The 23725-nt window shown below is 34.5% G+C and overlaps 1 protein-coding gene across 1 annotated transcript; it reads right to left on the minus strand.

Moving 5' to 3' along the window:
• Positions 1–1593: 1593 nt before the first annotated feature.
• LOC145036807 (butanoate--CoA ligase AAE1-like) lies at positions 1594–23304 on the minus strand. Its single transcript, XM_078985293.1, has 2 exons — positions 23073–23304; positions 1594–3203 (listed from the first exon to the last, which is right to left on the minus strand). The coding sequence occupies exons 1-2, from the start codon at positions 23274–23276 to the stop codon at positions 1770–1772; spliced, it is 1638 nt and encodes a 545-aa protein (XP_078841419.1). The 5' UTR covers positions 23277–23304; the 3' UTR covers positions 1594–1769.
• Positions 23305–23725: the final 421 nt, after the last annotated feature.

Raw genomic sequence — 23725 nt, forward strand, 5'->3', positions numbered from 1 at the left:
TTAGAGTAAGCCATACTCATAAATACCAAGATTATGGGACCAAAATGCATAAAAGCTTAAGAACTAGCAAGATCTAAGGAAACATTCATCAACTTCATAACTTTATACCTTTTAGAGGTTGCTTACATGGTGAAAAACTCAGATCTACAAAGCTTGAAGCTTTCCAAAAGCACTCCAAAGATCTTATTCCTTCAAGGATGGACGCAAAGCACACAAATGGCTTAAAAACTCACAATGAACACTTCGGTTTGCAAGGGGTCATTTTGGGAGGATGAAGGCTGGAGGTGGAAAGGATGTTGAGGGTTAAGGTTGGTTAAATAGTGCTCAAACCCTAAAAAATTAGGGTTTGCATACCTGCTGAGTACGTCTTGCGTACCTCATGAGTATGCCCGACATACTCACATGCACCCGCGATCCATCTAATGAACTACGTCATGTGTACGCCCCAAGTATGCTTAGCGTAAGAACCATATTTGCAGAGGGATAAGTTTGTTAAGAATATGGGTTTTGCTCAATCCTAAAGTTAGGATTGACTAAATGTGTAAATACGCCAAACTTTGTTGTGTTAAAGTGTCAAAAATCCCATATGGGTTTTGCTCAAAATATTCAGCTACATCATCATGTTACCCGTAAATAGGATACAGTTTCCCTCAAACCCTTAATTAACCGGTATTTCCTAATGTTATGGACCAAATAAGCACAAAAAATACTTGAGTGATTAAATGTGTAAATTCGCCAAATTTTACTGTGCTATAATGCATAAATCCCTTAAATTTATATATAAAACATCATTTTGGGTATTTCGATTCTATTCAGGTTTTTTCTTTTTTGAGTTTTATATATAAAGAAATCAAACTGAAAAGAAAAAAGAAAAAAAGAAATGTCTTTCCAAAACATAAAACCAAATAATTGGTTTTTCAAAATTGTTTGCTTTTGTACAACTCTAATTGTATTAACGAAAATTTTGTTTATCCTAATTTTCCAACTATTCTTTCTCATTTATATCAAGCTTTTTGGAATTGAGCTCGAACATGATGTTGTTTTCTAGTACAATGCAAAAATAAATAAATAAATAAATAGGACTATTGATTAAAGCATCCAAATGGTTTCTAACTCAACGGTATTCGGTGTTGCTCTCCTTTTTTGAGATTGACGGTTCAAGTCCCGTCGTAGACATATGTGAATTTAAGGTGTAGTTTAGGAGTATGTTAGATTTAACGTTTCAAAAAATAAATAAAATAAAAAATAAATAAAATAGTTGATTAACGTGGAATCTCATTCAATTAACTAAACTCAATCATAATAAATTTTTACATTAACATTCAATAATATAAAATTTAGTGTTCGGTGAACTATTCATTAATTAATAAACTTTGATAATATATAATGATTAACAAATAATCTTTTTAAGTATATTCTATTGGCCTTTTGTATAGTTGAATGAATTTAAAAGAAAAAATTAAAATGTATGAAAATTAAAATATAGTTGAACGAACTTTAAAGAAAAAATTAAAATATATAAAAATTAAAATAATATTGTGTAAATTCATTAAACTATATAAAATTTATTCCATCATGGATGCGTCATTGGAATGAGAAAATTAAAGCACCTTGTTGCAACGTTCCATTATTTTGACAAGTATAAAACTTTGAATCATGCTATCTAGAATGAAAACAATAAAAATTGAAGTTTCATACTATAACATGTATATATAGAATATCTTATTTGAGATAGATACAAAACAAGTGGGAGTTAAAATCATAAACACTCAATGTCCATTCATCAAGTTGATAGCCTCAATGGCCTTGGCTTTTTCCCTAAGAACATATTTTAGAATTTTGCCCGTGGAATTTTTGGGCAAAATCCCAAATACAACGTCTATAGGGATCATATTCCGAGGCAACAGTTCTTCCTCACAAAACTTGATGATATCGTTGCTACTTAAAGTACAATCATCTTTCAGTGTCACAAATGCAGAAGGACTTTGACCAACAATATGGTTTGGCTTCCCAACAACCGCAACTTCTTTTATGAAGGGATGATTCTTTATAACTTGTTCAATCTCTAGTGTGCTCACAATGTCCCCTTCAGAAACAATGCTATCCAAAACTCGATCCTTCATTACTATATCACCATTAGGGTTTCTAACACCAAGGTCCCCAGTTCTATACCACCCGCCCTTAAACGCCTTTTGTGTCCCTTCGATGTTCTTAAGGTACCCGGACATCATAACATTACCTCTAAACACAACTTCACCGATCGTCTTCCCGTCATATGGTACACTGATCATTGTTTCAGGGTCTTTCACATCGACATTTTCCATTAAAATGTTGTGAGTTCCTTCGCGACATGTTATGTTCTCATTATCCTTTTCGTTTCCTGTTCTCAAAGATGTATGAGTCATGGGTCCTAGAGCTTCTGTCATTCCATACCCATGGTGAATGTTGAATCCCATGCTCTCAATTTTCAGAATGGTATCTGAAGGTGGCAAAGGTCCGGCCACAATTAGATCAACCGGTGATGGAATAGGTTTGGCTTTGGAACTTGCGATCTTGTCTAAAATGGTAGGCGAACCACACAAGTGTGTTACCTTATGGATCACAATCGAATCAAAGATAATCTCCGCTGTGACTTCTTTGATGCAAATATTAGTGCCACCCAATGCCGCCACCACCCATGGAAAGCACCACCCGTTGCAGCGAAACATATCCACCGTCCATAAGAAAACTGGCCTTTTTCTCATATCGTATCTGAAGATAACTGCCAAAGAGTTTAAGTACGCCGCTCTATGGCTATATATAGCCCCCTTGGGCTTCCCGGTTGAGCCTGAAGTGAAATTTATGGAAATTGGATCACATTCATCATTTGGATTTATGATCTTGAAATCGGGTTTTCCTAAAGAAAGAAGATCGTTGTAACAGAGAGTGTTTGATGGGACAGTGGCGGAATGTTTTCCGCTTATGAGAACTAGGCGTGGTGATGGTGTTGCTGGTTTTTCCGGCGATAGTACCCGGAATGCTTCAAGAACAGTTTGAATGTGTTGATGATGAACAAATATGATTTTGGGTTCCAGTTGTTGGAGTGTGATTGCTAATGTGAGTGGATCGAGACTTGTGTTGAGTGCAGAAAGGATCGCACCGACCATCGGAACACCAAAATGCAGCTCATAGAGGGCAGGTACATTTGGTGCCAAAGCGGCTACCTATAATGACATTATGTTATTGTTAGGAGCATTAAAAAATTAGGATATATTGTTAAAGGCTTAAGTGGTCATTTTTAAATTCATAATAAAAGTATTTAATTTAAAATATAGTTTTTTCCATCGTGAGTTTAGTTAGTATAAATGTATAACTAAAAGTTTAGCTAAGAAAACGGTCGGGTAATTGAAAATCACCTAATATACTAACATATTTGTCAAATATTTTTACTCAAAAAACAGTTATATTGTTAATTATTTTAAGATATTATACAAATTATACATGATATATTTGTTGTACATAAAATTCATAAGAATCTGGAAACAAGCATTGACTTGTAAAATCGTTCTCACTTGTTTTGCTACATCCAAAACGATTCATTGAGAGTTGATTCCTACACTTAAGAAATTGGTCCGTACAAGATACAACATTTTGTAGTTATCCTATACTTAAGTCACTAAAACATGTATTTTATGGGTGTTGTATCTCCATTTAGTATGTTGTAAGGTTGTGATGCATAAATCCTTGCTCAAAGGCCATTCGGGCGGGAAATTAATGAGTAGTTTTTCGAGTTATCGAATTTTAATGCATTTTTAGGGTTATTTTAATTTATACTTATTAGTTAATAAGTATCTACTAAACCATAGACAATTCTTTATGATTATTATAATTTTACATGTTTTGAAAAATCATGAAAAAAACCTAACAACACAAATTGTTCTTGTTGTGCATTGTTACTATCAAGTCCAATCATTTTTATTTTATGTTTTCCATGTCATTTAGTATTAGAGTCCATTGAGATAGTACATTAGTGTGGAAGACTTTGTGTAGCTGCAAACCACAACATTAGGCAAAAAGATGGAGCAATTGACGCTCGAAAAATACGAGATATGCATATAGAAAAAGATAACATCACAATTAAATACTTGCGACGAAAAGTGAAAGAACTCAAACATCGATAGAGTTCATCGTTAGAGGATGTGGAGTAGGATAGCTATCCTTTTGAGATATACCACCCGATGTTTTTTTTATCTTTTTTATATTTATTTTTATGAGAATGACAAAATTGGTCGATTTGTGATAAAGACTACGTCTATGATAAAGCACCTAAAAGAAAAGCTATTTAAGAATAAAATGGTGTTCAATATCAAATTTCATCCCCGAAGTCGTCATTATGGAAACCTTTTACTACAATGTCCATGATTAGTATTCAAGCATTTGCATTTTTATCAACATGATGTTCTCCCTAAGTCTATTCGACTAATCATTATCTAAGCAACTTATAAGAATATTGGCACTATCTTTGATTGTAAGTATTTTCGTGTTTGGTACACTCTGTGTTTTTTTTTCTTTTTGCCATTATAAATGGTGGGTAAGAGGTATTAATGAGAGGGTGACACAAGATATCCTAGATCAAAGGTCATTTATACAGACTATTAAAGGGTCGGTTTTTGGAGTCACATCATTTTGATACATTTTAAGTGGTTTTTATTTTCAAGAAATCGAGATAAAAGTCCAATATGTTTTCAACTTGCAAATATAATAATTTTTTTGTGGATTATCTTCCTATCAAATTTGAAATTCCCACCATACCATTTTAATATATTTTCTATATTTTTTAATATTTTTTTAATAGTCTTATAATTAGGAAATTAAATGTAGCATTTGCATTTTTGGTATTTCTATTTTGCCCTCAAACTTAAAATCTATTGCATTTTGGTCCTTGGCCAGTACGATGGGCGTACGCTAGGAGTACGCAGGGCATACTGGGTCGAAAGGTTGATCGCGCAGACATCCACATACGCTAGGTGTACGTGGAGTACGTGGGGCGTACGGTCACCTGGGACAAACCCAAAATTTTAGGGTTTGAGCCTTATTTAAACACATTAAGTTGTTATTTGACCTTCTTATGACCAGCCTCTACCTCTCCAAACCCTGAGAAAGAAACCCTGATTGTCATTTGAGTGTTTTGAGCTTGGAAGTGACCTTTAAGGGTGTTTTGGTGATCTTGAAGGAAGAAGAGCTCTTGGAAGTTGCATTTATGTAGTTGAAGCTTGTGCATCCAGAACCATCACCAACTTGAAAAGCTTTTTGAAGTGTAAAACTCTTTAAGTTGACGGTTCTTTATGATAGCTAGTTCTAGTTTAGGGCTTGATTTTGTGCATTTTAGGGTCCATTAAGTCATGATTGGGAGTATGAGCTACTCTAGAAGCCAGGGATGCTAGATCTTAGCCTCTATGATGTTCCTTGTACAATAAAATGTTGTCTTGATGTGTTATATTGGACCATGCATGAGTTAGGGATCTTATTATGGGTCTTAATGGTCAAAAAGAAGTATTGGGTCCCATTAAGTCATGCAAAACTGTAAATTTGCAAACTTTACATGTAACGACCTTAAAATGATGTAGATCTAAAGTTTGGATGTTAAGAATTGAAGTGGCTAAGTAAAAAGTTGAGGATTTTCCATCTAGCTAGTGCGTTGCGTATACGTTGGGCATACAAGGTCAAGCACCCGCTTTTCGAGTCAACTCTCGTATGCTATGTGTATGAGTTGTACGAAGGGCGTACACTGTTAAATAGGCTTCTATTGTTTTGGGCCTTCTTTTTGGTCTTGGACTCCTTTTGGGATTTGGGCCTTAGCTAAATTTTCGGCTTTGTATCCGTTGGTCCATAGTTAGACTTTAGGTTTATCGATTGGGCCATTTTCGGGCCTTGGGCCACTATAGAAAAGGGTAAAATAGTCATTTACCCTAGAGGTTAAGAATGATGAATTGGGACCGTGTTTGTGGTTTATGACCTAATATCTAATTAATGTTTTTAATTATTATTTGTCATTTAGTAAGAGAATTTCATGATTCAATAGCTCAAGTGTGATTTGATATCTTCAGTCTAAACATGGGTCGAAGGCACTAATGCCAACCCACTGGATTATGTTAGTAGGATGATAGTTGTCTTTGTGACAATTCCCTGTATGCTTATATATGTTTGTTTTTTCTGTGACTATCACCGTTATAATTATATGCTAGTTTTAGGAGGTAAAATAGACCCGATAACGATTGAAAGAGACCGAAGGGGTTGAAATATACCTGATATCAGTTGAAAGAGATCGAAAAGGGTGAAATAGACCCATATATGTTTTGATTGTGTGTATATATGGTATGAGGTATTTTGAGGGAGCTTACTAAGCTTTGTGCTTACGGTTTTCAGTTTATGTTTCAGGAACTTCCAACTCGAAAGGGAAGGGTCCGTCTTGATCGCACCGCATCCGCCCATGTTTTCCACATTGTGTGGTTTTGGGATTTTGTACTGCGATGTTATTTCATTATGATACACTTTTGGTTGTTTTGACATGATTATTGGATGTTTTGAAATGAATTTAAAATAAAATTTTTGTCAAAACTTTTGGGATGTTACAAGTTGGTATCAGAGCCTTGGTTTGAGAGATTCACGACATAATCTTGGGTGTGCCTGAACTCAAATTAAGGATTTGGTAGATTTTCCATAAAAAAGGGACATTTTAATTAAGGGATTTTAATAAAAGAAATGGATGTGATGTGTGCATTCAGCCGAGCTCAAGTGAGTCTTCTTAAGATGTACATACATATTAAATGTTTCATGCTATGATATGAGAATAGCATGCTAGACTAGGACTAAGGATTTGCTTAAGATTGCATGATATAATGCTAGGAGTGATGCCTTTATGTGTTTATTGTATAAGCTTATAGACTTGCCTACTAGTATTGATTAGTCAGTGATAGGACGACTTGTTTAGGTTATGCATTGATTCTGATTACTCGATGCTCGAATGCTGCTTGCTTTGTGCTTTTTTAGGAGTTCCCATTTACTTCAGCTAACTAGTAAGCGAATATTCTAGGTTACATATTACTGAGACTAGATAAATTTAGAAGGTTAGGATTTAAATTTATTGCACAACTCTTGTTTGAGTCTAACCGTTGTAGTGTGATACCTTTCATTCAAAGAATTATCTGGAGTCGATGGAGTATAATTGTATTTGTAAGCTAGTCGGGGAAGCTCCTTCTACAACTGATGGTGGGGAATGGTGAGGAAGGGAACCCTATGAAGTTCTTGGAATATGTATTGGTATGTGGGATGCCTTATAGTGTGAGGAGAGTTTTAGATAGGAAGGAGTGACTTGCAAGATTCAAGGTAGTCCTTGGGGAGGGTATAAATAGGTGTGGAATGTAGTATTGGCCTCGTACTACTGGAAGCACATGATTTATACCCAAAGGAAGGAATACCATGATGAATCTAGGGAGCTCGAGAGTGTGAACCTCTTTGTGTGTGTATTGATTATTTATGTGTTATGTTTCAGCATGGTGATGACATGTAGTGAAGCAGGAGGTTCAGGATCTAGATCTAGTATGGGTAAGGGAACCGAACCAATTGATGAGGGTTTACGTGATTTCATTGCGTCTGATATTACTATAGGTATCCTTGATGCGACCCTACTAATGTTTGGGTCGACCAAGGAGGGTATCATTGAGTTGATGGAGAATTGTCTTTGGATCTTTAGGGCTGATCTTTCCGCTAGTGAGTTTGGGGCCCACATGTACTTCTTTAAGGATTTCAGGGGATGTGGGTGCCATAATTCTTTGAGGTGAAGGACCCTATTGCCATCATGCGTTGGCTAGTAGATATTGAGTGTTCCCAGATGATGAGCTTTTGCCCCAAGGAGTTGAAGGTGAGTTTATCTGAGGGAGCGAGATTAGGATTGATGGGATGAGATTGGCTATACTTTGGGGGGCCGAACTATTGAGGCCATGTCATGGTCAGATTTTATGACCCAGTTTCGATCGTAGTTTGTACCAGCTGTTGAGGTGCAACAATTAGCGAGGTAGTTTCTGGATATGCGACATAAGACTGAGACCATGGAGGAGATCACCGCCAAGTTCAGAGAAAGAGCCCTATTGATACTTCAGTATGCCATAAACGAGGCGATATGGAAGACTCGGTACCATGACATGTTGAGACCAAATATTCGGGAGTTTGTCACTTTTTCTACCTGCTCGATATTGGATGATATGATATCCGGAGTTCATGAACGGGATATTGATTTAGAGCACATAGTTAAGTGGAAGGCGGAGCATGGGCAGACGATTGGGATTTCGGCGAAGAAACCCAAGGGTTTCGATTCTAGATTGAGGGGCCAATAGGGTCGGGACCGCTATGGCAAGGGCGGCAAGACACATGATGAAGTATGTAGGGAGGGTGGTTCGGGCTACTATAAGTGTGGAAATATAGGACACTTCGGTAGGGATTGTACCACCACCATTACTACCCAGGGATCTGATCTGATTTTCTTCCATTGTCATCAGATGGACCATAAGAAGGCCAACTGCCTGAGTTTAGCAGAAGTGGGACCAGTAGAAGCACCTGCTCCGGTACTTCTGAGGATCACTGATGGCTGCCTGGGCAAGGAAGAGGTCTCAGTTGTTCGGAACAAGGCATTTCATCTAACAGTCGAGGAGGCTAGTACAACACCAGATGTGGTGATGGGTATGTATCTTCTCCTTATCTCTTTATTTATGTTATTTTTCCTGCTTATATTTTGTGTTTGCTTTTAGGGTTGTTCCATGTGAATGGTATCTCTGCTTTAGTTTTGTTTGATTCAGGGGCTACCCGATCCTTTGTATCTCTCACACTCAGCAAGAGATTTGTCGATGCGCGGGGGAGCTAGATTATCCATTAGAGGTTCAAATTATTGTTGATTGTCATGTGCGAGTATCAAGGGTTCATCAGGTTGTGTTTTAGATTTATTGAATGAGCGACACTCGATCGATTTAGTTCATATTCCCCTATGTGAGAACAAGGTTATTATAGGGATGGATTGGTTGAGCCCCAATGGGGTAGTGATTGATTATGAGTAGCACTTGGTGCGTACTAGGATCCCATGTAGGGGAGAGTTAGTGCTTGTGGACCAGTTCTATGTTTAACAACTAAGGCCAGACACTATCTTTAGCATGGTTGTTTCGAATTTGTTGCCTATGTTATGGATACCTGGGAGAAGGGTAAAGAGCTTGTGGATGATGTTCCAATTGTTCGGGCATACCCGAATGTATTTCTGAAGGATTTTCCTGGTGTGCCTCCGGAGAGGTAGGTGGAGCTTCGGATTAACTTGGTTCCTGGTTCGGCTCCAATAGCTAATGCACCTTATCGATTAGCACCTCCAGAGATACATGAGTTGTCTACACAGCTGCAGGAGCTGTTAGACAAGAGATTTATTCATCTGAGTAGTTCGCTATGGGGAACGCCGATCTTGTTTGTGAAGAAGAAGGATGGGTCGAATCAGATCTGTATCGATTACCGGTAGCTGAATAAGCTAACAATGAAAAACCATTACCACTTCCAAAGATTGATGATTTATTTGACCAACTTTAGGGTGCATCTTGTTTTTTCAAGATTGAACAGTGTTCGTGTTATCATCAGATGAGGTTCAGAGAGGAGGATACATAAAAGACGGCCTTCCAGACTCTTTATGGTCATTATGAGTTTGTGGTGATGCCCTTCAGGCTTACCAATGGTCTAGTCGGATTTATGGATCTCACAAATTGCATATGCAAACCTATGTTGGATCGATTTGTGATTTTGTTTATTGATGATATGCTGGCATATTCTAAGACCTAGGAGATGCATAAGGAGCATTTAAGGGAGGTATTAGAGACTCTTAGGAGGGAGAGACTGTATACAAAGTTCTCTAAGTGTGAGTTCTGGTTGCGCGAGGTGCAGTTTCTGGGGCACCTTATCAACCTAAATGGTATTTTGGTCGATCCAGCCAAGGTTGAGGCGGTGATGAGGTAGGAGGTTTCGAAGTTTCCATCTGAGATTCAGAGTGTCCTTGGATTAGCAAGTCATCTAAGATTCATTTTCAATTTCTCCAAGATAGCGGTTACTTTGACTCGATTGATGAAGAAGACCATCACGTTTCGTTGGGGGCATGAGCAGCAAGCAACTTTTGAGACATTGAGATATAGATTATATGAGGCGCTGATTCTGACCTTGTCGGAGGGTGAGGATTTTTTTGGCTTATTGTGATGCGTCGATAACGAGTTTGGGTGCAATATTGATCCAGCGGGGTCATGTGATCGCTTACACTTTGAGGCAGCTGAAGCCACATGAGGTGAATTACCCTACACACGATTTCGAGTTAAGGGTGGTGGTGTTTGCTCTCAAGATTTGGCGACATTACCACTACGGGGTTTGTTGTACTATATACACGAATCACAAGATCCTAAGGTATGTGATAGATCAACTGAATCTGAGCATGAGGCAGTGTAGATGGTTGGATGTGGTAAAGGATTATGATTATGAGATCCTTTATCACCCGAGGAACGCTAATGTAGTGGTTGATGCTCTCATATGTAAGGCGTTTGAAACTCCAATCAGGGATATGTCTTTGAGGATGAAAATGAATACCCCACTTTTAAAGCAGATCCAAGAGGCTCAGGTTAAGACTATGAATGAAGAGCACCGAAAGAATGAGAGCATAGTAGGTCAGGTGGCTTCCTTCGATTTTGATAGTCGAGGATTATTGACTCTTTATCGGAGGGTGTGGTTCCGTATTTGGGTGGTGCACACCAGGTTTTGATGGAAGATGCGTACAATTCGAGGTTTTCTATTCATCCTAGAGAACCAAAGATGTATAGAGATCTCCGACTCAACTATTGGTGTCCATGCATGAAGCGAGATGTGCCCTGGGATGTAGAGAAGTGCTTGATTTGCAGGAAATTCAAGGTCAAGATCAGCAACCTCATGACAAGTTACAACTATTAGACATTCCTATTTGGAAATGGGAAGATGTTATTATGGATTTCATCACGAAGTTGCTGCGGACAGCGCGCGGAGTGGATTCCATATGGGTCATCATGGATGGATTGAAAAAGAGCGTTCATTTCATTTCGATTTAGGAGAGTATCTATCAGGAGAGGTTGGTTGACATTTACATTGTGGCACGGCATGCGGTGCCGGTGTCAGTGATTTTAGACAGGGATGTACAATTTACTTCCAGGCTCTAGAAGAGGTTTCACGAGGAGTTAAGTACTCATATGCATTTCAGCATGACTTTCCACTCGCAGACTAAGGGACAGGGTGAGCGGACTATCTAGACCTTGGAGGATATGCTTCAGGCATGTGTATCGAATTTTGGTGGGAGTTGGGATACGTATCTCGCTTTGGCAGAGTTTTCGTATAACAACAGTTATCACACCATCATTAATCGACCTCCTTTTAAGATGCTCTACGGAAGGGGGTGAAGGACCCCAATATGTTAGGGGGAGGTCAGTCAGCAGGTCATAGGGAGTACTGAGGTAGTACTCAAGACTATTGAGTTTATCCAACTGGTTTGGGGTAGACTTCAGACATCACATATTCGGCAGAGGATCCATATCAACAAGCACCGATAAGATCTAGAGTTCGGGATTGGGGACATGGTACTCTTGAAGGTGTCACCTTGAAAAAGTGTCATCTGATTCAGGAAGAGGGGCAAGTTGGGCCCCAGGCATATCGGTCCTTTTAGGGTTTTGGCCTGGGTGGGCAGGGTTGTTTATCGCTAGGATCTACCTAAGGATCTCAGCCAGATCCATAGCACGTTTCACGTCTCTCAGATGCATAAATATTTGGTTGATGATTCCAAGGTGGTTCCTTTGGAGGATATTTGGGTGGATGATCGTCTGAATTATATTAAGACCAATTGTCGTCCTTAACAGGAAGGCGAAGGCTCTGTAAAACAAGATGATGGTTCTGGTAAAGGTGTAATGGTAGCACCGCAAGGGTTTAGAATATATGTGGGAGCCTGTGGTCTAGATGAGGAAGCATTATCCGGAGTTGTTTGTAGCGATGGATGTCGAAGGCAAAGTCTGGTTCAATGGGGGAGAATTGGAACATTCGAATTTCATGTACTTCTATTTTTGCCTGAAACTTAAAATTTGTTGCATTTGGGTCCCTGGCCAATAGGTTGGGCGTATTGGGTAGAAAGGTTGGCCATGGAGGCATCCACGTACACTAGGTGTACGTGGAGTATGTGGGGCGTACGGTCACCTGGGACAAACCCTAGTTTTTAAGATTTAAGCCATATTTAAACACCATAAGTTACTTTTGGACCTTCTTATGGCCAACTTCCTCTTCTCCAAACCCTAAGAACGAAACCCTAATTGCTATTTGAGTGTTTTGAGCTTGGAAGTGACCTTTGAGGGTGTTTTTGGTGATCTTGGAGGAAGAAGAGCTCTTGGAAGTAGCATTGGTGTAGTTGAAGCGTGTGGATCTAGAACCATCACTAATTTGGAAAGTTTTTGGAGGTATAAAGCTCTTAACTTGATGGTTCTTTATGATAGATCTAGTTTAGGGCTTGATTTTGTGCATTTTAAGGTCCCTTAAGTCATGATTGGGAGTATGAACTACTCTAGAAGCTAGTAATGCTACATCTTAGCCTCTCTCATGTTCCTTGTACATAAAAATGCTATCTTGATGTGGTATATTGGACCATGCATGAGTTAGAGCTCTTATTATGGGTCTTTATGGTAACAAACGAGTATTGGTCCCATTAAGTCATGCAAAACTATAAAGTTGCCAACTTTACGTGTTAAGACCTTAAAATAATGTACATCTGAAGTTTGGATGTTAAGAACTTAAGTGGTCAAGTCAAAAGTTGAGGATTTTCCATCTGGCCAGTACACTGGGCATACTAGGTCAAACACTTGCTTTTCGAGTTAATGCTTGTACACGTACAAGGTGTACGTAGGGCATACGCTGTGAAGTGGGATTCCATTGTCTTGGGCATTCTTTTTGGTCTTAGACTCCTTTTGGGCTTCAGGCCTTAGCTAGATTTTGGGCTTTGTATCCGTTGGGCCATAGTTAGACGTTAGGTTTATGGGTTGGTCCAATTTTGGGCCTTGGGCCACTATAGAGTTATCGGGCGAAGCTGGTTGGGCCGAGTAAGGGATAAAGGTAAAATAGTCTTGTACCCTAGAGGTTGAGGATGATGATTTGTGACCCCGATTATAGTTTATGACCTAATATCTAATTAGGATTTTTATTATTTGTGATTTAGTGAGAGAATTTCAGATTCATCAGCTCGAGTGTGATTTGATATCACGTAGGTCGAAGGCACCAATGACGGACTCACTGGATTATGTAAATAGGATGATAATTGTCTTCGTGAGAATTCCATGTATTATTGTATATGTTTGTTGTCTCTATGACTTTTATTGTTATGATTAGATGCTAGCTGTGGTCGATGAAATAGACCCGATATTGGTTGAAAGAGACCGAAGGGGTTGAAATATACCCTATACCAGTTGAAAGAATCCGAAGAGGTTGAAATATACCTAGTACCGGTTAAAAGAGACCGAGGGGGTTGAAATATACTCGGTACCGGTTGAAAGAGACCGAAGGGGGGGAGGGAATAGACCCGAATATATTTTAATTGTATGTGTGTATGGTATGAGGTATTTTGGGGGAACTTACAAAGCTTTGTACGTACGGTTTTCAGTTTATATTTCAGGTACTTCCAACTCGAAAGGGAAGAGCCCAGCTTGATCACACCACATCCGCCCATGTTTTTCGCATTATGTGGTGTTGGGGTTTTGTACTTTGATGTTATTTCACTATGATACACTTTCGGTTGTTTTGACATGATTATTGGATGTTTTTAAATGAATTTAAAATGAAATTTTTGTCTGAAATTTTTGGGATGTTGCATTGAAAAGGGGACCACCCCACCTTACCTTAGCTACATCCTTTCTCTTATCTCTTCTCTTCTGTAACTCCATCTTTCACCATCCAACCTATTATTGTTACCGAAGACTACACCCATCATCAGTTTCCTTCTCCTTTACACATGCATATTTATAAGATATACATGTAGCTTGAGATTGTCTCCCTAAAAGAAACTTTGTGGAGCGATGAGATATGCTAACATATATAGAGACATAAAAGACTGTGTCACACCAATGAGAGATACACTAACAATATTTTCCAGACCTAACCTTCGACACACCTCATCAAGGAAGCATGTTGCATACATAATCACACAAAACTGCTCTCTGAAGACCACACTACCATATGCTTTTTTTTATTGAAGAATTACAAGACAGAGAGATTCAGTGTTCTAAAACGTGCCCCATGGCGCACGCCAAGGCGTACCATGGTGTGAGGCGCGACTTCGCCGTTATAAAAAGTCTCATAATGTTGTTGTTAGGCGTGACGCGTGGCAAGACGTGCTATCACGTGCCATGGCACGTTATCATGTGTTATAACACGTGTTTTTTTTGTTTGATACATGTTTTTTTGCTCTTTTTTTATGCCTTTTTTGATCGGACATACACAAGTATTCTGTTTTTGTTAACTTTTTGTTATTAGTTGTTGGTATAACACTTTTAAAAACTAGTTATATTTAATATAAATCTATTTTTATGTAGTAATATAATTATAAATTAATACAAAATCACCGTCTTACATCACGCTTTGAAAAACATTATGTCTCGTCATGAGTCATGACTCGTTAATCTTGAGGTTTGACATTGTCGCCACGTCACGCCTCGCCTCACGCCTTCTAAAACATTGGAGAGATTAACGAAGCAAATCCATCTTCACCACTCATGGCTACCCGTAAACCCTTTTCTTTTTCTTAAAGATTTTTTTTGAATGATATGTAATAGTATTAAATGACTTAATAAAAAACATAAGTGCTCACCAATATGTACTCAATCTAGAAATCTTGATGTTATAGTGACAGGGGTTTTGGTTATTTGAAAGAATAACCCGATCTGATTTTTGTTTTTTTACCTGCTTTACCATGTCATTTTACAATTTTAGTCCGACTTTTAAACTTTGTTATGAAATTTGGTTTAAATTTCCATTTTTTCTTTTTTATTATTAATTCACATTAAAATTGGTTTTACTTTACTAATTAACTTATTTTAAAAGCTTTTACAACTTTTTATTTGAACTTTATATGAAAAGTATTTTACCAAAATTTTCAACTTTTGTACAACGTTTTAAAACTTTTTTGAAACTTTTTTCTAACACTTTTTAAAACATTTTTTGCAACATTATAATATTTTTACAACTTTTTTTTACAAAAGGTTTTTATAACATCCTTTTGGAACATTTTAAAACCTTTTTAGATGTTTTTATAATTGTTTTACAATCAAAAGAAAAAATATATCGAAATCCTTAGAGCCAATTAAAATAGAAAAATAAATCAAAATTCACGGAACCAACAAAAAAATCAAAACTTATAAAAAATAGATTGATCTATTTTTTATGTTGGTTGTAAAAAAGTCATAAATAAACAAATTTTATCAAGAATTTGTAAATTTGCATTTGAGAAATTTTGACCAAAATAGCAATATTCAAAACTTAAGCAAAAATTAAAAAATGTAAAATAAGTCCTTTTATATATATATATATATATATATATATATATATATATATATATATATATATATATATATATATATATATATATATATATATTAACTTTTTGTTTGTAAGTAATGTTACTATATAACTAAAGGTACATATTGTCATGAACAATGCACAAATCTACTATTAATATTATTGTAGTTAAACATAAAGATTGTTATGAACAAATGTGCAAGTATGTTAACACGTGCCATTTAATTTTAATCTCAACTTTATATAATTTATCATTTTATTTTATTTTTTAATTTTTTTATCCATTACTTTTTAAAATATCATTTTTGTGTTTCCAACTTTAACTTTTTAAAATATCACTTTTATTTTTTTATTTTCTAAATTTTCGTACTTACCCCTCATCACCCTAGTATGTGTGTGTTTATATATATATATATATATATATATATATATATATATATATATATATATATATATATATATATATATATGATTTTCCCTCTACTTTATAAAATGCATTTTCCATTCTTCTATTTTTTTTAAATGTTACTTTGATCCTTCAACTTTGAACTTTATAAAATGTTGCTATTATCACTTCCATTTTTTAAATTTTCGTGTTTATCCGTCGTATTAAATTTAATTTGATTTTCTTTAATAATTTTTGTTCTTTATCCTAAAAAAATTATATAATATGTATGGCAATGCAAGAAGTTGTGATATACTATATTAGTTTAATTAATTATCATTCATAATACGCAAAAAAACACGTAAAAACTCATGATAAAGCACGGACTCAAATACTAGTGTGACATAGTAGGTAAAAATCAAAAAACAAAATATTGTTTCCATTTTATACAATAAAATGAATATGTTGGCTATTTCAAGATATTTGTTTTCCAAAAAGTTTGTAACCCACAAAAAAAATGGTGTTATTTACCCAAACACCCAACATTTGTAACCAAGCCATATTGAACCTAGTTGTGATCAACAAACCGGACTCCAAAAGAAATTTAAGATAATTGCAATTATATGACTAAGCTATAAAGATATTACAAATATAATTAGCTTTGCATTTGTGTATTGTATTTATGGAGTATTTAACAAATTAGTTTCGCATGAAATTTTGTACTTAAAGAAAACGGGCTTAACATACAAACACATTATTGACCGTTTACTTCTTAGATGTCACTAGGTCAACATTCTTTGGTTAATGGTTGTCAATAGTCAATAAAGTAAACTACATGCTGCCGTTATCGTTGACAACGACTACTAGCAATTCCTTAATTTAATTTATCGTGTATCCTATTAAAGAATATCCAATAGGGAGGACATGACATATATGTAAGATATGAGTGATTTTCTGTATCCACATCCATATCCACCACCCCACACCACGTTATGTTCATCTTTTGTTATCCACTTTAGGATTGTGTTCATACCATCTCGTTTTCAAAAAATTGTTTATTTATTTAGTTTTTTTAATTTCATATTTATGGGGATTTGGTTTGGCTTTATCATATTTGAGTTTTAGGTGGTGTTTTTTATTTTTGGGCAACAAGTTATTTTTTTTATTTTTATTTTATTATTTTTTTACCTTTAGAAAATTTAGCTGTTTTTATTGTTTGGATTCATTGGGAGTCATAACACACTTTAGATTGAAATATATCAATGATACAATCAAAATTTCAATCGTATACCTGGTAATGAAGAATAAATCCCTCAAAAGCTTACTAGGAATAAGAAAAAAAAGATTCCTACCATTATTATAAGTTTTTATTTTTAAATTAAAAAATATATAATATATGATAACAATTTTGGGTTCTATGTAGCTGCCCACTCCCTCTCCTCTCTCTCTATGCGCCCATGTTTAATGGGATAAAACTAAATGTGCTTTAACAGAGAATGTGGAATGCTATGATCTGTACACCAAAAACGAATGACCAAAAACCAGGAATAACCAAATTTGAAATTGACGAAAAGTGTCATATGATATTTACAAAACCATCATTTAGCTGCTAGCCACCATCGCTAACGGATCATCACCTTCGCCAGACAACTATTGTTCGCTGGAACCCTTGCATTATCTGGCAATGACATCGTCGGAGAATAAAAAAAAAGAGAACAAAACATTTAACAACGCCAGACTACCCAAACTAACCCCTACGATGTAGATTTGAAGCACCTTTGTTGTTGTCATCTAGCAAGATCTATAACGTCGTCAAATATGAAAACCCTTCAACATGAGAAACCACTGAAACAATCCTTCTTCTACGGCTCAATCAGTTGAAGGAGCCAACTGGTAGAGTTTTTCCGGCACATTCTCGATCTCGTATTTACCAGTTTAGGGTTTGTGGTGACGGTGTTGTAAGTGGATTAAGGTTTCTCTAGGTTGTAAGTTGATGACAAAGAGGGGCGACGTTGCAATCTACATCATATTTGAGAGGGGGTGACATGGTAAACTGATCCTTTGACCGCTACTGTCAACATCGACCTTAGGGTTTTCATGATCTCTGACAGAATGATGCATTCATTGTAGTAGAAGAAAGAGAAAGAGAAAGGTGGCCATCGTGGCAGTAGAAAGAAAGAAAAAAGGTTGGTATCAACGGTGGTCTGACGAACAAGTCTCCAACGGTGTCGGCAACTGGTGGTGGTGGTATTTTTATGTGTTAAAACTAGATGGAAGATGGGTTATGGAGAGAGAGAGAGAGAGAGAGAGAGAGAGATGTTAATAATTAAACAAAATATCAAAATATAGTAAAGATGCATGTTATATTAAATAGAAAAGTAAAGATGTTAATCATAAGTACTGATAGTGTGCGATGTTTGCTCTAAGGGACCATTAGCGCAAAAAAACAAGTTATATAAGATCTATTTTAGGGAAAAAAAAAATGAAAACCATAAAGACTATTTTTGAAAATTTGTCTTAATATTTTTATGATTTAAATAATAACTAGTAATTGAGCCTGTATTTAGCCACGATATTTTTACGTTTTTTTTTTTTTGTTGCGTATTAGAAAAGTAAATGATGAAAATCATATAATATATATATATATATATATATATATATATATATATATATATATATATATATATATATATATATATATATATATATATATAATACGATGACGTGTGGATACACACGAAAGCTTTGAAAATAAAAAGTTAAGGTGATATAAGTGATATTTTAAAAAAAATAAAATGATAAAAAATATATGTTTACTAATAAGAAGGGTTGCAAGTGAGAAATCATTAAATTTTAATGATTAAAGTTGACCTTCAAGCATTTAATGTTTGTACATTGTACATAAAATATTATACTCTTAGCTGTACTAACTTACACTCACAAAGTCAAAATTATGTTATATATATATATATATATATATATATATATATATATATATATATATATATATATATATATATATATATATAGTAAAAGTCATTATTTGAATACAAACACAAAAAAGACTTAATATATAATAGGGTTTTAACTTCGAAGTCTTTAAGAAATCATGTTTTATTAGTCTTTCATGTTTGTTAGTCAAAGTGTAACCATCAACAAGTTGGTAGCACACTCACATTGCATATGCCACGTATGGACGAGGCCAAAAACAATGTCCCCACACAAATAATAATAACTTTGAAACTTTCTTGCCGTGTGTTATAACACTGTAAATCCGTTATATAAATTAAATTTTGATGATTGTATTAAAAAATTTAATATTGTATTACTTGTGCGTACATAAATATATAAACTCGATTACATTAGCTAACCAGCTTATGAAAACGTATTATATTGAATCAAAGTCATATAAGAAAAGTATAGATTAATAATCACGAACAAGTATACAAAATTTATATCGAAATGTAAAGAACTCGAATTTATACCGAAACATATATAAAAATAAGAAATTAGGATTTTTTTTTTCTAATCAACGAATGAAAATTAAATTGCTAAAAAAAGAGATTATATGTGAACCAATATGTAGAAAGAATACGTAAAAATAAAACTAAATACGAAAACGTAAAAATTATTTTATTTTTATTTTTTTTAAAATTTGGATGCCACATCAGCTTGACCTTGGTAAGATAGGGATCGAATCCTATTATGGGTCCAGAAAGGTAACAAGACGGGTGGTTTTACAGTTCAAATTTTGCGTAACTTGATGGCTACTGCGCAAGAGGTCCCGAACATGTTTCATTTTCATTGGGAGTGTTGGGCTCCTCTAAAAATGAATTGTTTTGTCTGACGTTTATGTTTAAAGAAGATCTAAGTTACCGACAACCTTGTTGTTAGATGTGTGATTTTGTCATCGTCTCTTTGCCAGCTCTGTGGTATTGAATAAGAAGATGTCGAGCATTTTTTTTAAGTGTAGTTTTGCTAAAAAAGTTTGGAGTTGGTTCTATAATTGGTCCATATTATTGAAATCTACTTGGTGTTTCTGACATATTAGCGATGATATAAACCTTGGTGTTGAATAAGAAAATGATTAGATTGCTATGGGCCCTCATATATTCTGATTTATGGAGCATATAGAAAACTAGTAATGCTTTAGTTTTCAAAAGTTTCAGGAGCAACCCAATAAAGACAGCCGGTGATATTTAGTTAATCTCTTTCGTATGGTTGAAATATAGATGGAGACTTAATCCTTTAAATTAGTTTGACCGGTGTAATTCTTATATTTCCCTTGTTTGTATGTTGTAACTTTTTTAGTGTCTGGCTAGTTTCGTTTTAATGTGATTCTGTTGTAGAACTTGAACATTTTTTTTACATATTTGTTTTTAAACTTAATATTTTTCATAAATATTTTTTGTAGAACTTTTATGATTTTTTTTTCAGTTCTTTTTGCTAATACATTTTTATAAAAATAGCTATTTTCTATATAATTAATTTTGTAAAACCTTTTTATATCTTTATTATCCATAGACTTTAAAGATTTTGAACATTTTTTTTACATATTTGTTTTTAAACTTAATATTTTTCATAAATATTTTTTGTAGAGCTTTTATGACTTTTTTTTTTTTCATTTCTTTTTGCTAATACATTTTTATAAAAATAGTTATTTTCTATATAATTAATTTTGTAAAACCTTTTTATATCTTTATTATCCATAGACTTTAAAGATTTTCTTGTTTTTATAAAATTTGGTGTAAATTATCTTACAAATAATTTTGTACACACATATTTTTTATCATCGAATTTCTCAAATGCCCTTTCCTTTCCGTCAAATCAAAGAGTTATATATATATATATATATATATATATATATATATATATATATATATATATATATATATATATATATATATATATATATATATATATATATATATATATATATATATATATATATATATATATATAGCAAGGTTCAATTAATAAAAAAAGGTTAAAAACGAGGGAATGAATCCGATAGGAAAAAAATATATCAATTATAATAGACATATAGGTGTGTGTGTGTGTGTGTGGGGGGGGGGGGTGGGTGGGTGGGGTGGGGTGGGGTGGGGTGGGGGGGGACAGGGGAGGGGAGGTGTTGGAATAATATATATCAGTATAGAATAAAAATGTATCAATTATAATAGACATATAGTAGACATATAGGTGATATTATTATGTATTAAATCAAGAATTATGAACGGTTAAAGAATAAGTTGTAGCAATGCTCAAGCATTAAGATTTGACACCGAATGACTTTGAGTGCGTTTGGTCCAGAACATTTGAGAGTTTCTAATTTTTTTTACAAGATGCTATTGTTTAAATAAAAAGTTTCGTTTGGCAGCACGAACGTTTAGCTTTTAGTTTAAACAAATGCTACTTGATGTAACATTTAACAAAACCCCATTGACTTTTTTAAACCAATTTCCAGAATTGTCTTTAAAAATATATGTTGATATATTTGTCTTTTTAAAACAATTGTCATTTTATTTAACTTTATATATATATATATATTTCAAAAGCTTCCAACTACTTTTATCAAACACTCATATAATAAATAAAAACTACAACTTTCAGTTGCATGCTACCCACTATCAGCTATTTGTTATTCGCTACCAGCTACCAGCTATTCGCTATCCGCTACTTGATATCAACTACCAGCAAACAACTAAGTGTCATTTAAACCTATCGAAGTTGAATTAGACATTGATTTTCAAGATGTGTATTGATTCCTACAACTCCACATAAACACGAAGGGAGATATTAAAAGATATGTAGTTAATCCCAAACTTTTGTTAATTTGGCACCGGAAGATGAGAAATCATATGATCGTAATTGTCGTCGGATTTGATTGATCAAACCCCCCACCAAATTGTTCATATCGTTGAGCTTGAAGAAAAAGAACCCTTATCAACAATGTTTTTGTCAAGAGAATCTAATGACTATTGATTGGCATGAAACCAACTTGAGCTTGGGTATGAAGAGGAAGTGACAGAGGGGTTGAACAATTGTTCCATCAACAAATCCGATCTTGTTTTTTGGGAAATAAAGTAATAGTAGTCATGAACCTCATCTAAGCAGTAAAATCTATTCCATTAAAGACATTGGAATTGAGTATGGAATTGGATTATCAGAATATCCAAGAAAAAAAGGACTTGAAGCATTAATGACATGAGAGTTATTAATTTCATCAGATTGCCATATAGTAAAAGGGAGAAAGAAAGAATGAAGAAGATTGATGAAAAGATGAAAAGGGATATATCAAGGTGAATTTGATACCATGTCATAAATCAAGGCTAAGAGAGAATGAAGATAGTTTTTCATTGAGTAAAATGTGTTAAAATACCAAAATGATTACCAAACATCAACTAACTTAACTAACTGAATAAACTTTCTAACAACTTAATAAACACGTGACAAAAATCAAAACTAACATAGCCAAGGATTTGTGATTGAAATCCATCTCCAAAGGATGGCCTCCTTCGTCCAGTCTCAACACCAATGGATTAAATAACACATAAAAGTTAAAGATATCAATAACAAAGAAAGAACAAGTCAGAAATTGATGAGGATGGGTGCTACTGATTAGATCATAATTTAAGAATGTGAAATGCATTAATAGGAGGACGACAAATGAGACATGTTAGGTAAGTGGAATCAAATTACGTCCAAGAACTAATCTTTTTACGCGTCATCTTGTAAACATTTATTATGCATGCCATATAAATAATGTGCTTCTAGAAAGGAGTTGACATTCTAACATAAATAATTTTTCTTATTAAGAAATTGGGAGTTGATTTTCTCATAATCTCGATGATTTTGGATATGAGGTACAAGTACAAAATACGAAAAACATACTTTGTATGTTATAATTAGTTAACTCTTGTTCAATTGTATTTTACTAAAATCAAAAAGGTTTTACAAATTTGGCCTTGCACAAAACCTCCAGATATGTAAACTGAATCAATCATATACATAATAACATCGAAACCATAACAAAACAAAAAGGTTATAATATATATATAAAGCTCAGGAAACTTACAACTTGTCCATGGTTAAGTCCCAAAATCGAGAGAGCAGAAGCCAGTCTTATGCATCGGTTGTATGTTTCTTTCCATGTATATGTCACATCACCATAAATAACAGATGCTGCTTTTTCGTAAACGAATGCGGCTCTTTCTAAGAAACTAACTGGTGATAAAGGCACATAGTTAGCTTCACATTTATGAAAACCCTCCAACTCCATTGGAAGTAGAACTGTAGAAGATGGATATGTTTTTGGTCATATGTTTTCAATCAATAAGTTGCATAATTATATAGGCATATAAATCGTAATGAGGTCATCTGAGCTGCGTTATGGCGTGACGTATATCGTAATAGAAAATTGTGAAATAAACAAGTGGAGATAAGATATATAGAATCAAACGACTTGATTGAGTGCAATTGCTTTTCTTTTTAACTTAATTTGATGCGAGTTAGTTTGATCGAATTTTGATACACACGTTATCATCTAGTAATATATTAATTAATTAAGATGATATATTCGAATGGAAATCAAATCGATCATCCACCTGAACTTTTTAGAAGCAACTAGTGATAAAAAGAAGAAACATATTGTGTAATTATATTAAATTTATGTTTAGTAAATAGTTTTGAATGTTCGATTACATTTATAATAACATAAAATTCTTTGAT

Source organism: Lactuca saligna, chromosome 3, assembly GCF_052625555.1.
Source record: "Lactuca saligna cultivar CGN05327 chromosome 3, ASM5262555v1, whole genome shotgun sequence".
NCBI classification, from domain to species: domain Eukaryota; kingdom Viridiplantae; phylum Streptophyta; class Magnoliopsida; order Asterales; family Asteraceae; genus Lactuca; species Lactuca saligna.